Source organism: Cornus florida, unplaced genomic scaffold, assembly GCF_030987335.1.
Source record: "Cornus florida cultivar Cherokee Brave unplaced genomic scaffold, ASM3098733v1 CherokeeBrave_3.0.0_Hap2_Chr10, whole genome shotgun sequence".
Classification (NCBI taxonomy): domain Eukaryota; kingdom Viridiplantae; phylum Streptophyta; class Magnoliopsida; order Cornales; family Cornaceae; genus Cornus; species Cornus florida.
In genome coordinates, this window is record NW_026775580.1 from 24,823,169 (window position 1) to 24,839,684 (window position 16,516).

The window sequence follows — 16,516 nt, forward strand, 5'->3', positions numbered from 1 at the left end:
ATATGCAAATGAGAATATTAATTATTTGTCAACTATAGAGATCACAAAAACAATTTTATATACATATAAAATTAATAAAGAAAGTGAAGAAAAGTAATACCTTTTTCTAAAGCTTCCAGTTCCTCTAATTTTTTTTCCATATCAATAGATGTTGATGAACTCCTCAGCCAATCTTGGGCACAAATCAAGCACTCAACAATATAAGGAGTTAAGGAACTTTGAAATGAGTCAAGTACTCATCCCCCTTTGCTGAAAGCTGACTCAGAAGTCACAATTGAAACTAGAATAGCCAAAACGTCTCTAGCCATTTCTGAAAGGGCAGGATATGTAGGGGCTTTTACTTTCCACCGCGCCAAAATATCAAATTCTGGTGATTCCCCTTCAATAGCATCATACAAGTAACGTTCTAAGTCTGACTTAATCACCTCCCTTTGCTCATTTTTCAAGTGATTACGCCAATTCCTCCTATGCTCATCAAGTACATTATCCACCCCCTCAACATCATCCATTTCAACATCAGCATTTGTTTTAGTTGACTCAACATTTTTTGCCAACTCAATTGATGAATAATATTTATAAAGTGTAGCCATGGTATCTCTTATCTTCCCCGTCAACTCTTCAACCTAGGTATCCGAACAAAATTTTGCAACACAAAATTTTACAAATCCCAACTTGTAACGAGGATCTAAAACCACTGCTATGATCAACAAAATATTAATTTTGTCAATATTGCAATACTTCTCAAACTTTAGGATCATTTTTATCCCATATTGCTAAAGAAAACATTTTCATTTCTTGACCACTTTTGTAGCAAAGTTTGAATTCCAGTCACTTCTTGAAAATAGGTGTTAGAGGTGACATATTTGGACCCCGATACACGATTTGTGATAATGTAAAAGTGCTCCAAGAACTTGTGTAAGTTCTTTTCCTTCAACCAATTCTCTTCAAATGGAGCACCGTTTGCAAAAGTTAAATCTTTCTCCTCTAACCGCTCAAAGGCTTTTTGATACTCAAGTGCTGCACCAAGCATTAAATATGTTGAATTCCATCGTGTTGGAACATCCAAACACACTGTTCTTTTAGATGTGATCTTCTCCACCTCAGCACACTTCTTGAAACATTGATAACGAGAAGGAGAATTCCTAACATACTTCACTGCTTCACGAATCTTAATGATGGAACTACTCACCTCATCAATTCCATCCTTCATTATCAAATTCAAGATGTGTGCAAAACACCTTATATGAAACATCTTACCCTCCAATAACAGCCCATTGCGCTTATTGAACTTCCTCTTCAAAGTTGAAACTACCGTATCATTACAACTTGCATTGTCAATAGTTAACGTGCAAAGTTGATCAATTCCCCACTCCAACAAACAACCTTCAACAGCTTGTGCAATGATGTCACCATTATGTGGAGTTGGAACCACACGAAAATTAATAATTTTTTTTTGTAACCTCCAATCTTTATCAATATAATGTGCCGTAAGACACATATAACCAAGATTTTGGATGGAAGTCCACAAATCAGAGGTAAGACAAATTCTTGAAGCCGATGACTCAAAAATCCATCTAAGTTTGCATTTCTCAGCTTCATATAAATTAATGCAATCTTTTGTCATAGTAGTTAGAGAAAACAACTTAAATTTTGGTTGTAACACACTTAAAAACCTTTTAAAATAAGTTTTCTCCACAAAACTAAAATGAAGTTCTTCAGCAATAATCATTCTTGTAAGCTCTTTGCGACAGTCTTTTTGGTCAAACTTCCAATTACTAACACCAGAACCATCACCTCCAAAACTTAAGATTTTTTGAGTAGGGTCTTTATTACCATCATACTTAGAACAGACTCCTAAGTGTCGAATTAGAGTGCTAGTTCCATTCATAGTAAGACAGCTATATAAGCCCCCACAATAATTGCAATTAGCCTTATCAGAAGGCCCCCCCCCCCCCCCTTTTCTTTCTTCTGTTTTATGAAATGATTCCACACCTCAGATTTTTGTAGATAACTCTTTTTCTGCAAAGTTGGCATGGTTTTTATTATGGCTTCATTTGTTGCCTTTGTCTCTCTCTTTTTCACCAACCCAAATTTTCAATACTTCTCAAACGTATGTATGAAGAAAATAAAAATAAAAAATGCTCATTAAATCAATAATAGCAAATTCTGTGTATATATAAATTTCTACTTCAATATGCAAGACAAAACAACAATAACAAGAATAGGGGTTGGATTTTTGAACAATCTGAAATTAAAAAAAAAATAAAAATTGCAAAACAAGAATTACAATCTTATATAGGTTTTTATTTTTTGAACAATCTGAAATTAAAAAATAAAAAATAAAAATTGCAAAACAAGAATTACAGTCTTACAGCCTTGATTAGTTGATTTAGAAAAAGAAAAAAAATTAAAAAATTAAAACAAAACCTATACATACAAGTTAGCGTTACAGAGAGAGAGGGGGGCAAGCTTGAGAGTTGAGAGTAAATCAATAATAGCAGATTGTGTTTTTTATATAAATTTATACTTCAATATGCAAGACAAAACAACAATAACAAGAAATTGCAATGGATTCAACTCATTAAAACAAAAAATAAATAAATAAATCTGTAGTACCTACCAATATGACAGCAGACGATAACGAAGGACGGCAGGACAGAGGACGATGGCGAATAGGGGTCTGAGATCTGGATCTGGAAAGTGAAAGATATGGGTTTTAATTTTTTAAACAATATGAAAAAAAAAAATAAATTGCAAAACAAGAATTACAGTCTTACAGCCTTGATTAGTTAATTTAGGAAAAAAAAAATTAAAACAAATCCCATACCTACAAGTTAGCAATTGCAGAGAGAGAGGGGGAGGCGAACGGTGAATCTGATCTAGAACAACAAGAGATGGAAACTGAGAAAAAGGGATCCGATCTAGAATAACATGAATGGAAAGTGGAAACTGAGAAGAAGGGAGGCAGAGTGTTTTTTTTTTTTTTGGAAAGGACTTAGGTGAGGTGACCTTTGAAGTAAGGTAAGGTCCGTAAGGATATAAGGAACGTAAGGTTTCTAACTTTCTATATACCAAAAACATTCTTTCCATTTTTTAGTGTTCGACTAATTCTTTCCTTAATAATACAATAATAAATTTTTAATTTTATTGTGTATATATATATAATTATATATATAGCCAATGTTTCAGTTTTGATTATTTTTTGTTGATATATGTTTTCATTGTGACATGCCATGCTTATTAGGAGATACCATATATGTATATATATATATATATATATATATATATATATGTATATATATGTATATATGTATGATTATATGAGTCTTACTATTTATCCTGGTAAATAAAAATAGAAGGTAATTAACTATTTAGAAAGTTGTAAATAGAAGGTAAAAATTTACTACTTCACGTAAATATAATAATAATAGGACCTATTTAAAAATAGAAGGTAATTAACTATTTAGAAAGTTGTAAATAGAAGGTAATTAACTATTTAGAAAGTTGTAATCTCCTTTCTAGATTGCATACTTGTAAGGACTCTTTATATATAATTAGATTGTGTTTCCTTTTCGTTTATACTTTATATGTAAAAGATTGTATCTTTGATCGTTAATATACATCGGGACTCTTTATATATAATTACATTGTGTATCTCTTTCGTTTATACTTTATATGTAAAAGATTGTTTCTTTAATCATTAATATACATCTATTACTTTGACAGGCATTAGTGATTAAAGCTAATGATCTATCTGACTATTTGACACTCATAAACAAAAAAACAAAAAGAGAAAAAAAAAAAAAATGCAAAGTATTGAAAAATTATAAAACATTACAGTTTTTGTAGAGGAATTTCTCTAATAATGAGTCAATAATGAATCAGATATTAAAATCGTCAATAATATCACTTTCAGTAGAGGAATTCCTCTAATAATGATAATGAGTCAATAATTCCTATTTTGAAAAAAAAAATTTGATATTTTTTTTATGGCCCGTAAAAAGAAATAATTTATTCAATAGAAATAACCTTTTTATTTTTTGAATCTTATCAAAAGAGATAATTTATTCAATACAGATAAAATTTTTTTTGAATCATCTTTTTTCATATATATATGTTTTTTGAATCTTGACAAAATATATTAATATTAGATATAAGGAGAGGAAATTTGAAAGGGTTATTGTGTCATTTAAAAAGTAATAATCTGTGATGACCCTGGTTTTTAGGCCAGCGTGTCCTGTGATGAACCGTAAGAATGATCCGATAACGGATCCGAATGCGGAAGCGAAAACAGAAAACATGACTCTAAGAAGTCAAAGTGACCTTCCATTAGGTCGTGGAACTCGACAAGAATTGATGCGGAAGCAAAAGATCGAAAATATGACAAATAAGCCCCCAGGGGCAAAATAGTCATTTCTGAAAACTGTAGATTCGGGTGCTACTGAGCACACCGCTGGAAGGATAACGAAAAACTAATCAAGATGGACTCAAGAATCGCATGATTCGGAGTCGGACGAAGAAGAAACGGCATGACGAAGAAAAACAAGCACTTAAGGCAAAAAGGGTAAATTGGTAATTATCCAAGAAGAACCGGGTGCAACCGAGCACACCGTTGGAAAGACAGCGAAAAATTAGTCAAGTTAAAAAAAAAAAATTCACTTGAATCGGAGTTCAGACGAAGGAGAAAAGCCCAAAAGAAGAATTGACGTCGTGGCGGCCCGACGAGGGGTCATGGCGCACACGGCGCCCATGCGCGAGCCCACCGGCGTGCATGCCTGCGCCCAAGGACATGGCTGGTGGCAGCCCTTGGCTGCTGCTACATTTTTTTTTATCTGCCCAGAACTGAGGCTTGAAACGGAGGTCAAAACGAGTTTTTCTGGAAAAACACAAAGAAGAAACCCCCCCTAAAATCGAGTTTTCTACTCGACAACGTGAACGGAATCGAAAAAAACTCACTGTGAAATCCCCAAACTGCCCCTAGATCAGAACTAAACAAGAGGGTCATAAAGCTGCTAAATGAAAACTGGAAGCTGAAACTTCACGAGGGATTTCCGGTACCAAGACGACCTTTTCTGGAAAAACACGAAAAAGAAACCTCCCCTAAAATCATGTTTTCTAAGCAACCATGTCGAAAGAAGAAAATAAAACTGATGTGAAAGGTCCATAATGCCCCTAGATCAGAATATGCAAAAAAAATGCGAAATGAATTCACAAGAGGCTCAAAACACAAACGATAACGTTTTGCCCGGAAACGACCATGCACACAAACATAACTTACCTATTTAGACGTGCTACAATGGTCCATGGCTTAAAAATATAGCCGATGCAAAATCCGACCTCCCAACGGGCAAAAAGGCGAAAATGGACTTGGAATGGAAAACATGGAATCCAAAAATTCAAAACGGGATCAAATGACCGTTTGGCCCTTGGTCATACTTCAAACATGATTAATAAGACCCTATAAAAGAATGAAAATAGAATTCCCACACCCGATGCAACCGTGGTGAAGGAATGACTTGCGATTTTTCAAGTTTTTCATAACATTTCATGAAGTTAAAAAGTTGCATAGAATACAATATACATGTCATTGGCCTCCGGCCTCATCTCATACATATCAAATACATTGAAAGGAGTGTACTTAAGTACACATTACATACATGGAATCAAATATACATATTTTGACATATAAGTATACAAAATGACATTTCATGCTAACATTTGCATGAAATGGAAACTTGAAAGCTACACGACATCCAAGGAATGCTAGGCTTCACGAATCAAGTCTTCGTACCTGAAATATGCCCCAGTATCGTAGGGGTGAGTAACATAAAGCTACTCGTAGGAGATGAGCATGCATCGACCTAATATTTTACAAATTTATCACCTTAAGGTGAAACATGTTAAAGGGGCTCATGCCACCTAACGTCTATGTCCAAGTGAGACTCGGGGAGCATCCTAAGCTACCTTAGAGTCTAAGCAACAAGAATCATGATATACATACGTGTATGAAACGAATCATGGTTAGGATAATCCAAAGAACACGACAAGAAGAATGCTTGAGCATAGATTAACATGAACTGCATTTTCAATACAATTGAACTAGGTCTAGAGTAATCCATACAACGTGACAAAAGCATATTTGAATACAAGTTAACAAGAATCACATTATCCATGCAATTCAACAACAAAAGAGCATGTTATACAATACAACAAGGTTTAAGTTCTCAAAGCCATCAACTTAGAATCTAAAGCACAAAATAACAGTAATGGTTCATGCCACCTAACGTCTATGTTATAAAAGAATCAATAGGATCAATCCTAAGCTTTATTAGAACATCAAAACACGATTTTCAAAATCGATGCAATTTAACCAACATTGGAACTTCCAATACAACGCATAAAGCACAATTTCGCAAAGTTAACATCCTGTAACTTAAAATGGAACGACAAATAAGAAACAACAAGTTATAACATCTTCTAGTTATCAACTTGAAAATGAAATGCGAAATCAAACAAAGTGGATACTCGGACGTCACGCCGAATCAGACCGACAACATAGTTACTTTAGGGTTACTAGCCCATGGGTAACCTCCCTATGTGCACACTAGACTATATATAGAGGGACTATCCCCTGTACTAGAACCACGTCTTAGCCATAGCCAAATAACGACATCCCCAAGTTTCCAAAATCAACAAGCTGTACAACAATGTATATATCAACAGGAATATGCACGATAATCAACTATGTACCAAGCACAACCAAATTTGAAAACCTATACAATACATGCTCTAAGTCCACAACTAATATGATGTGATAAATGTCGAATCTTCAGTGTACGATTCATTACACGCTATGCATGAATGATATTAAATACGAAATGTGCAAATCATTACACAAGGCAACAATATATTCAATAAGGAAGACATATTCTCATGAGTATAAACATAGCAACTATGTTATTCAATGCTCAAAACATAACCAAATGAATATACAACAAGTCCATGTCCAGGATTTTGATATAGAAACGACTTTCAAACAAAATTAAATCCATGGCTCAATTCGATAGAATTTAATTAAATAAAAATAATTAAATCCCCTAGATTCTAATTCAATTCCAAATAACCTCAAATTAATACATATTAAAGAACATGGCATGGTCATCACCTATATCCATTCTAAAACTCAATTAGGTTATTGGAACAACAAAGTAGAACTCTAATTAAATCATGCTAATTTAATTACCAAGGTTCTAAAGCAACTTCAAATGGTCCATAATTAATATATACTAGTAAACAAATCATGGCCAATACAAATATCAAGTTAAAATGTTAATTAAGCTAATGGGACCACAAAATAGATTTTAATTAATTCTTTTAATTCAAATCTCTAGATTTTCAAACTTAACCAAATGCTCTCAATTTAACATATCTTAGAGAACATGCCAAGGACTAATGTAACATCACATTACAAGTTTATTTTATTCAATTTAAGACCATGTGACTTAACCTTTCACTAAAGTTAAATATAAATTAAAAGTTGCAATTCTCATGCAATTAATCCCAATTTAATATATGTGAACAACCACACCAAAGCTTAATATTCTAGCATGCCACAATTCAATTCCAAGTTGTATATCACCATGAGGATTAAATCTTAAACAAGAAATTTAATTAAATGAAAGGTTTGAAAACCTAACCGAATATTCTAAATAAAACATATGTGAAGCTATATGGCATGTAAGTCAAGAATATCAAGTCATAATTTAAATGGAGTGAATAGTGCACTCGGAGCAAATTAATTAATCAAATTAATTAATAATTACTAACTTTCAAAACACCTCCAATTACTTTCAAATTCAACTATGTTGGAGAGCATGTAAAGGCCTAATTTAATATGCTAACACATATTGATTTTAAGCTAGTTAAGGCCATGTGAATTAATCTTTCACCTAAGATAAATATTAAATAAAATCTTTAATACTTATTCAAATATTCCAATTTTAATACACGACAATGAGCATATCAAGGGGCAATATAAAATCATGCTACATGTTTAAATCAAGTCATGAGCAACCGGGAAAATTAAATCCCGTACAAGAAAAATAAATAATAAAATCTCTAGATTTTATATTTAATCATGCAAACAAGTAGTATAAGCATCACAAGCATGCTATATAACAAGAATTTAAACCTAAAACATCCCCTACCTCAATTTGAGATGAAAATCTCAAATGCCATCAAAATGGAACGGCTCCGAATCCGACGAAACTACTAGGTTTTGTCGGGGACAACGCTGTGAACATAACCCCCATGAAAGCCCCATCAAATCATAACTTGACCTCAAAACCAAACTCAAGAAATGTTCAAAACTGAATTCTAATAAGGGGGAAAGGTAGAGCACGGCGAGGGGAACAACAAACGTTAAAGCCGAAGACTTTCCATCAAGGAAAAGTGAACCAAAAGAGGAGAGAGAAGATGGAAGCACTCCTTGGGCTGCCATGGGAGCTCCAGGTCGTGCATGAAGAGGGAAGAAGATGAAAAATGAAATATCTCACCCCCCTTTTATAGAAATCTCAAAAAGTGCCTCGAACGGGCCCCGCCGGGTCCGAAAGAGTAAAATTTGACCAGACATGCTCAAATGGCAAAACTTTGTGAATGAAAAAGATTCAAAATGATAAAATATGAATAACGGAAGAAACGGCGTCAAAAACTGAGTCCCGAGCAGAAAGTTATGCCCAAAACAAGTTTGGCAAAAACTAGGGCCAGAAACCCTAAAACTGGAAAACATAGACCAGGAGGAAATTCTATGAATTTACAAGTCAACAAAAAGTGAAAATGAATCCCGTACGAGGATCTAGGCTCCAAACAAGACATTTTGCAATAACTTTCGTTAATTGCACAGTAGCCCCTACAAAAAGGGTTAACTGCGAAACTGCCCCAGAATGAAAATATCTTCCAAAAGATATTTTCTTAGATGCCCCTGAAATAAAATATCTTCCAAAGATATTTATGAAAAACATCCCAAGAAATGAAATTAATTCCAAAGATTTATGCATCCATGCCCCTATGAGCACTAGGAGCAACCAGAGTACTTTCTTGCAAAAGTAAAGATACGTATTTCGTGGAAACCACTCGCGATAAGGATACGTGAAGTCAAAAACCAACTCCGAGCTTGAAAAGTGAGGTTGTGCCAAAAACTGACAAACGGAGATAAGACGAAATAGGGAAAAGGACGAAATAGCGCATAGTGTCGAAAAACGAAAAATGTGAAAATGACTCGGTCCTCAAAGAAAGTTGTCAATCCACGGAAAAGAGTCTCAGGAACCAATTCCGAGCACTCGAGATGACACTAAGCGACACGAAACATAGCTCAGAAAAGAAAATTAAACGAAAAAAAATTCATTCGTAAAATTTCAAGAAAAAGGAAAGGGAGGCAAATGACCGGGTCGTTACATAATCATTTAGTTGTAAAGTTAAGGTTATAATTGACATTTTATTTAAGATTGTAGTGTAAGTGTAGAAAAACGGATGCAAATATGGCCTTCCTTATAATTTTATATTAGGTATATATTATTAGTATTTATATATTTTACTAAGCGAAATATTTCACAAGGACTGTTGGAGCAGAAATGATAATGCCTAGTTCTTTCCTCTAATAGGTCCAGCGTTCAAATCACTTACGTCCTCATATTTTTGTGTCTACTACCATTGCTAGAAGTAGTCTGAATGTGATAGGTTGGGCGGGCTTCATTTTCGAGTTGGGCGGGCTTATGAGATCGGGCTTGATGTTCGGGTTCTTTCAGCAGGTTGGGCGGGCTTTAGCGTTTCGGGCGAGTTCGGGTTGGGCTTCGAGCTTCATAACATATCTACCCGAGCCCGGCCCGAATTGAATTCGGGCTCAAAAAACTCAGCCCAGGCCCAGGCCTAGAACAAAAAATCATTGTCCAAGCCCATAAAAATAGGGGCTGGGCTCGGGTAAATTCGGGTTGGGCCAGCCCGAGTTGCAGCCCTAAACACAATAACTATAAACCACAACAGTTCAAATCTAGAACAATAGATATGATGGAAACATGATTCAAAAATCATAATACTAACTACTCATATTTAACAATGATCAAATAAATAATTGCAGCCACGTATCATGCTCGTAGATCATAAATACATTAGCTCCATGATTATAATAATGAACCCAGTAATTATATTTAATTACACAAATTAAATATTACAAAAGATTAAATCATATTTATTTAATTAATTTAGTCCTTCCATTTAACATCAAAACACGAGGGTCTAATACCAAATTATATCACTGTTTCCAACACTTATAAACATATCCGGGCTTTAATAGATTCAATTCGGGGTCATTCGGAGTCAATTTGGGAAAAACAGGTCCCTAGAGCTCGAGCACAACCCCCCTTGTGCTCAAGCAAAAACCCCAGTGCTTGAGCACTACGCGTTGGAACAGCCTTGTGCTCGAGCACAAAGTCGCAAAATAGTTTTGGCAGATCTATTCTTGGCTTGAAAATCCATCGTTTGGGTCCTCAATCATACCTTTAAGTTTTAAATCATTTTCCATTATTTATATGCATCATAATTACACATTCTAATCAATTAAATTCTAAGTTTAACACATTGAAAAACAAGATCTAACATTATATATACATATAAATATATACACATATATAGATTAGTTCCAATCCAATTTAAATCATAGAGTTAGATTTAATTCTTCTAATTAAATTCCCTAAAGTTGTACCAACGATGCATAGAATAAGGGATCAAAGGGGAAGAGTAGAACACAAAATTTGCCTTAGGTTTTTGGATCAAAAACCGATCTCCAAGTTCTTTTTAATATCTCCAGTCTTCTTCTCTAACTCCGACAATCCTTATAACCTTCGTTGTTTTCTCCGGTCACCTTCTTCTTCTTCTTTTTCACTCACTTTCTCTCTCTCTCTCTAGATCTCTGCCTCTCTTTGTAACTCTCGTGAAAATACAAAAACCCTTTTCCTATCTAATACATACATACATACATACATACATATATATATATATATATAACTATCCACCAAAATCCTAATATAATTAGGAAGACAAATAATAATGATTATATATATTTAATAATACACATAAAATAAGCATATGTGGTATATATATATTATGTAAATAATATATATATATATATATATATATATATAAATACACCCATGGGCCTTAAGCCTATTTAGCTTATCTAAGCCTTCTCCTTCAATAATCCAAGAGCACTCATCTGGCCCACTACTTAGTCCTCTGGTCCAACCCAAAACAGTTAAACTGAATAAAAACAATGAAACATTGATAAATAATTTAATACTTGAACACATAAATAAACAGACATAACAATGACACACAAGTAATTACATTAAATGAACAATTAAAACAATAACTAAATAATCAAACCAACATACCAATTAAATTAAATAAATAATAAAATACTCACACAATTAAAAATTAAATGAAATAAAATCCAATAAAATTAATTAATTTAAATAAAATAAATCCTCTAAAAATTAGGGATATTACATTTGCTCTTGGCATATGTCGTACTGTTTCTCTCGGGGTGAAATTCTTCTTTATTTGCCTCTTCAAGTGGCTCATAATCAGAATCATTGTCAGATGCCATTTTAGAATTTTGGCCAACCTCATAAGTATTATTTGCATTGATATTATGACTACATTTCCTAGTAGGGGAAGGATCATGGATGATTTTCTTCTTTCGAATAGGTAAATTTTCCTTTCCCCTTTTGCTACATTCTTATGAGCTATACTCTTCATCCTACCCATTTCAAACCCTAAAAAATATAGTGACCCAACTTCTTCAATTTCCACCAACAAATTTAATTAACCCAACAGAGCCAGAGTTTGAAAGACAACAACTGTGGTATCCGTCCCACTAACTGTGTGATTTCGAGATTAAACAAATAACAACCAACTATGAATGAGCAATTTCACGAAATTAACAGCAATTAAACTCAGAAAACTTGAATTTCAGAGCAGCCATGAAAACGAGAGAGGGCAGGTAGACAAACCTAGCCTCAGACGCAGCACCAACCTTGTTCTTCGTTGAAACTTAAAGGGTAAGACATCAAATTGGGAGGGAAAATGAAGTAAGGGCTAAATTGACAATTCCAAACAATACATTGACACATCATATTTCCAGGTCCACCATATATATTATTATAACTTATACCGTATTTGTTATAGAATGGTTAAAGTTTTTATACCTGTGTAATACAACTGAAATAGGAGCGGTTAAAATTCTTTAACCCAATTTTACAAGTGACGTGGACACTCCTCCTCCACTTATTCAAAAATGGAGAAAATCGGTTACTGTTCAACCGAAGGGGATTTTGCACCATAAGTCTGTACAAACCCAGGTAGTGTTTAAAATGATGACCTCGATTTGCGCAACGGAATGAAAAAAAAAATTCATTCTATATACAGTTCAGGCACGAAATCAACAACATGTATGTGTGTGTCAACATCTTCTTAGTAGTTTTGATTATAACATCATTACTACCCATTATTAGCATATCATCCACATATAGACACACAATGACATATCCCTTTTGAGTGTTTTTTACATAAACACATTTATCACACTCATTGATTCTAAAACCATTTGACAACATCACTTTGTCAAATTTTTCATGCCATTGTTTAGGTACTTTTTTTAATCCATATAAGGATTTTACAAGTTTAGATTTTCTCCTCTAATTCACCATTCAAGAATGTAGTCTTAACATCTGTTTGATGTATTTCTAAATTTTACAATGCCGCAATAGCTAGTAACAATCTAATGGATGTTATTCTTGTGACTGGTGAATATGTATCAAAATAATCCAACCCTTCTTTTTGCCTGTATCCCTTAGCAACAACCTTGGCTTTATATTTATTAATTGAACCATTATGCTTCATCTTTCTCTTGAAAATCCACTTATACCCTAAATGTTTAGTACAAGGAGGAAGATCCATCAGCTCCCAAGTATGAATTTGCATGATGGATTCAATTTCACTATTTATGGCTTCTTTCCATAAAGGAGCTTGAGGAGAAGACATAACTTCCTTATAGCTTTGTGGCTCATTCTCCAATATATATGTCAGAAAATCAGGAGCAAATGACTTAGACGTTCCAGTTGTTTTACTACGTCTAGGTTCATCCTTATTTCCATCATCTATAGACTCTTGGTCTATATCCTCTTATAAATTGCTATTAATAATATCATGATTTCTTTTAAGAGGATTTTTACAAGGAAATATATCCTTAAAGAAATGGGCATTCCTTGACTCAATAATTGTATTGACATGGATGTCAGGAATGTCTGATTTATGCACAAGGAAATGATATGCACTACTATTCTATGCATAACTTATGAAAATACCATCAAAGGTTTTTGGTCCTTTCATAACTTTTTTATGAGTAGGAACTGCAACCTTAGCTAAACACCCCCACACTTTTAAGAATTTATAGAAAGGTTTTTGACCTTTCCATAATTCATAAAGTATTACATTTGTTTTCTTTTGAGGTATTTTGTTGAGAACATAATTAGCAGAAAGCAAAGCTCCCCCCACAATTCTGGGTTAAACCAGAACTTATCAACACATCATTCATCATTTCTTTTAAGGTACGATTTTTGCGTTTAGCAACACCATTCTGGTAAGGTGACTAAGGAGCGGTAGATTGGTGAATAATACCATGTTTTGAGCAAATGTCAGCGAATGGTGATTCGTATTCACCATCTCTATCACTTCTAAATACCTTTATCTTTTTGCTAAGTTGATTCTCAACCTCATTCTGTAATGTTTAAACATTTCCAAGGCTTCATCTTTGATTCTTAACAAGTATACATAACAGTATCTTGTACAATCATCAATACAAGTAATAAAATACTTTTTTCCACCTCTGGTTGGCACAGATTTAAAGTCACAAATATCACTGTGAATTAATGCTAGAGGCTCAGTACTTCGCTCTATAGATTGAAATGAGGTTCTAGTTAGTTTTGCTTCTACACATGTTTGACATTTTTGATTTAAATCAATACTAAATTTAGGTATAAAATCCATGTTAATTAATCTACGAATCATATCATAATTAACATGTCCTAACCTACCATGCCACACAGCAGAAAAAACATTAGCTTTATTCTTATTATTAATAGCTTTGGGTATAACAGTCATTACATTGAACTTGAATAGTCCATTACTTAGACACCCTTTACCCATATACACCCCATTCTTAGTTAGTATAAACTTGTCAGATATAAAGGCCAGCTCGAACCCATTCTCGCTTAGGAGTGATCCAGAGACCAAGTTCTTCCTGATGTCTGGTACATGCAGCACATTATTTAGAGTGAACTCTTTCCCCGAGGTCATTAGCAGCTTAATCTTTCCTTATCCTTCAACCTTTGCAATAGAAGAGTTCCCCATGCAGAGTTGTTCTTCATTATCTATAGCTTCATAGGTAATGAACATCCTATTTTCTGAGCAAACATGACGAGTAACTCCTGTGTCCACCCACCATTCTCTATTGTTGCTCACAAGGTTGATTTCAGAAACCATAGCTGAAAGATTTAGCTCTGACACATCAGCTATCAGCTTATCTTCCTTGGCAATGTGCATCTCAGTGGTCTTTTTCTTAGAGTTATGTTGTGCTTTGCGGCTACGACAGTCTTTAGCTCGGTGTCCTAGCTTACCGCATATAAAGCACTTCCCAGTGAGCCTCTTGTAGTTTCCTTGGCTGGGACCTTCTCTAGAGTGCTTCCTCTTCTTATTTTTCTTCCTAGCTTCCACTACATTTGCCTTAACACCATTGAAGAATTCCCGGCTTTTATTTCAGATGTGTGGTTATCTTCTTCAATTCTAAGCTTGACAATCAGGTCTTCGAGCCCAATTTCCTTGCGCTTATGCTTCAAGTAGTTTTTGAAATCTTTCCAAGTAGGTGGCAGCTTTTCAATAATTGAAGCTACTGGAAATGATTCATTCAAAGTCATCTTTTCAGCATGTATCTCATGTAGGATCAGCTGGAGCTCCTGCACTTGGCTCATCACTGTCTCGGAGTCTATCATTTTGAAGTCCAAAAATCGTTCGACCACGAACTTCTTTAAGCTAACATCCTTTGTTTTATACTTCTTGTCTAGTGACTCCCAGAGCTTTTTAGCAGTATTTATTGGATTGTACACATTATTTAAAGTGTTATCCAATCTATTGAGGATGTAGTTCTTGCATAGGAAGTCTCCATACTTCCATGAATCAACAGCTCCTAGCTTGGTAATGTCAGTCTCACCCTCATTTAGCACTGGGGTAGTCTCAGTTAGGTACTTGCTTAGATTCAGAGTTATAAGGTGGAACATCATTTTCTGCTGCCACCTTTTAAACTCTGCCCCCATTAAATTTTTCAGGTTTCTCCCCATGACTGACGGGATCATTGGGCATAGTAGTACTTGTACTTGCCATTTATCTGATTTAAATATTAAATATACAAACCACAGTTAAATTTACAGAAATAAAATAATAACAACAATATTTAAATAATTAAACTATAGTATAAGTAGGATCTGTCTTAAGATTGTTGTCCAAAATATGGTTTAACTATACCATATACTATAGTTTTATTTATTTAAATATTATGTAAAAATATAATGTTTATATATATATATATATATAATTATTATTATAAAATAATATAATATATATATAATTTATAATATATAGTTTAATATAATAAAATAAAAACTATAAAACAAAAGAACCTAATTAAAAGTCGAGGCTAGAATTTGATTCTATATCCTTAAGACAGATTCGCCCCGCTATGGTACTAACGGACTCAGTGACATCTATCTCCTAGGATACAACGGATTTGAGAAAGTAAATATACCACGTTCATCTCCTTGTAGAGAGGAATGCGCTCGTCTATAGATTCGCAAACAATTCTTAGCGGAATTTATTCCAAATAGAGAGGAATGCGCTTGTCTATAGATCTGCAAACAATTCTTAGCGGAATCTATTCCAAATCTCATTCAAAGTTTATATTTTTAATGCTCCCGTTTGCAACACATAAGTGTACATAATTGATGGAATATATACACTTTTTAAAAGCCGACTAATATAATATTAATAATTTATAAGTTTACCAAATGAGTAATGATAGGCAACACGAAAGAGAAAACGCAAAAACTTGCCGAATCTGATTTGGCTAAGCTATGTCAGAATTAAAAAAAAGAAAGAGTCATCTCTTTTTTTGCAAAAGTGTGGGTCCTATTTTATTTTATTTTTCATTATATCTCTTTTATTTTATTCTCTCTCTTCTAGAGTGTTGGATCTCATAATTGTTATTATTATACTATACACATGGAATAGTCAAATATTGCAGCCAGCCACATCAACAAGGCAAAAATTTGTGTATAGCCAACCGGTACGATGGCTATACTGGTTATTCTAAAGACATGTAAGAATATTTTCTTTTATATTCAATTTATTACAT

General features: G+C 33.8%; 1 protein-coding gene across 1 annotated transcript; it reads right to left on the minus strand.

Moving 5' to 3' along the window:
* Nucleotides 1-760: 760 nt before the first annotated feature.
* Nucleotides 761-1,624, minus strand: LOC132277440 (zinc finger BED domain-containing protein RICESLEEPER 2-like). Its single transcript, XM_059779298.1, has one exon. It carries the CDS (start codon nt 1,622-1,624, stop codon nt 761-763), a length of 864 nt encoding a protein of 287 aa, XP_059635281.1.
* Between the last annotated feature and the right edge of the window lie 14,892 nt (nt 1,625-16,516).

Excerpts from the sequence above, each read along its gene's own strand:
- LOC132277440 (XM_059779298.1), bottom strand. The coding sequence starts at position 1,624 with ATGACAAAAGATTGCATTAATTTATATGAAGCTGAGAAATGCAAACTT.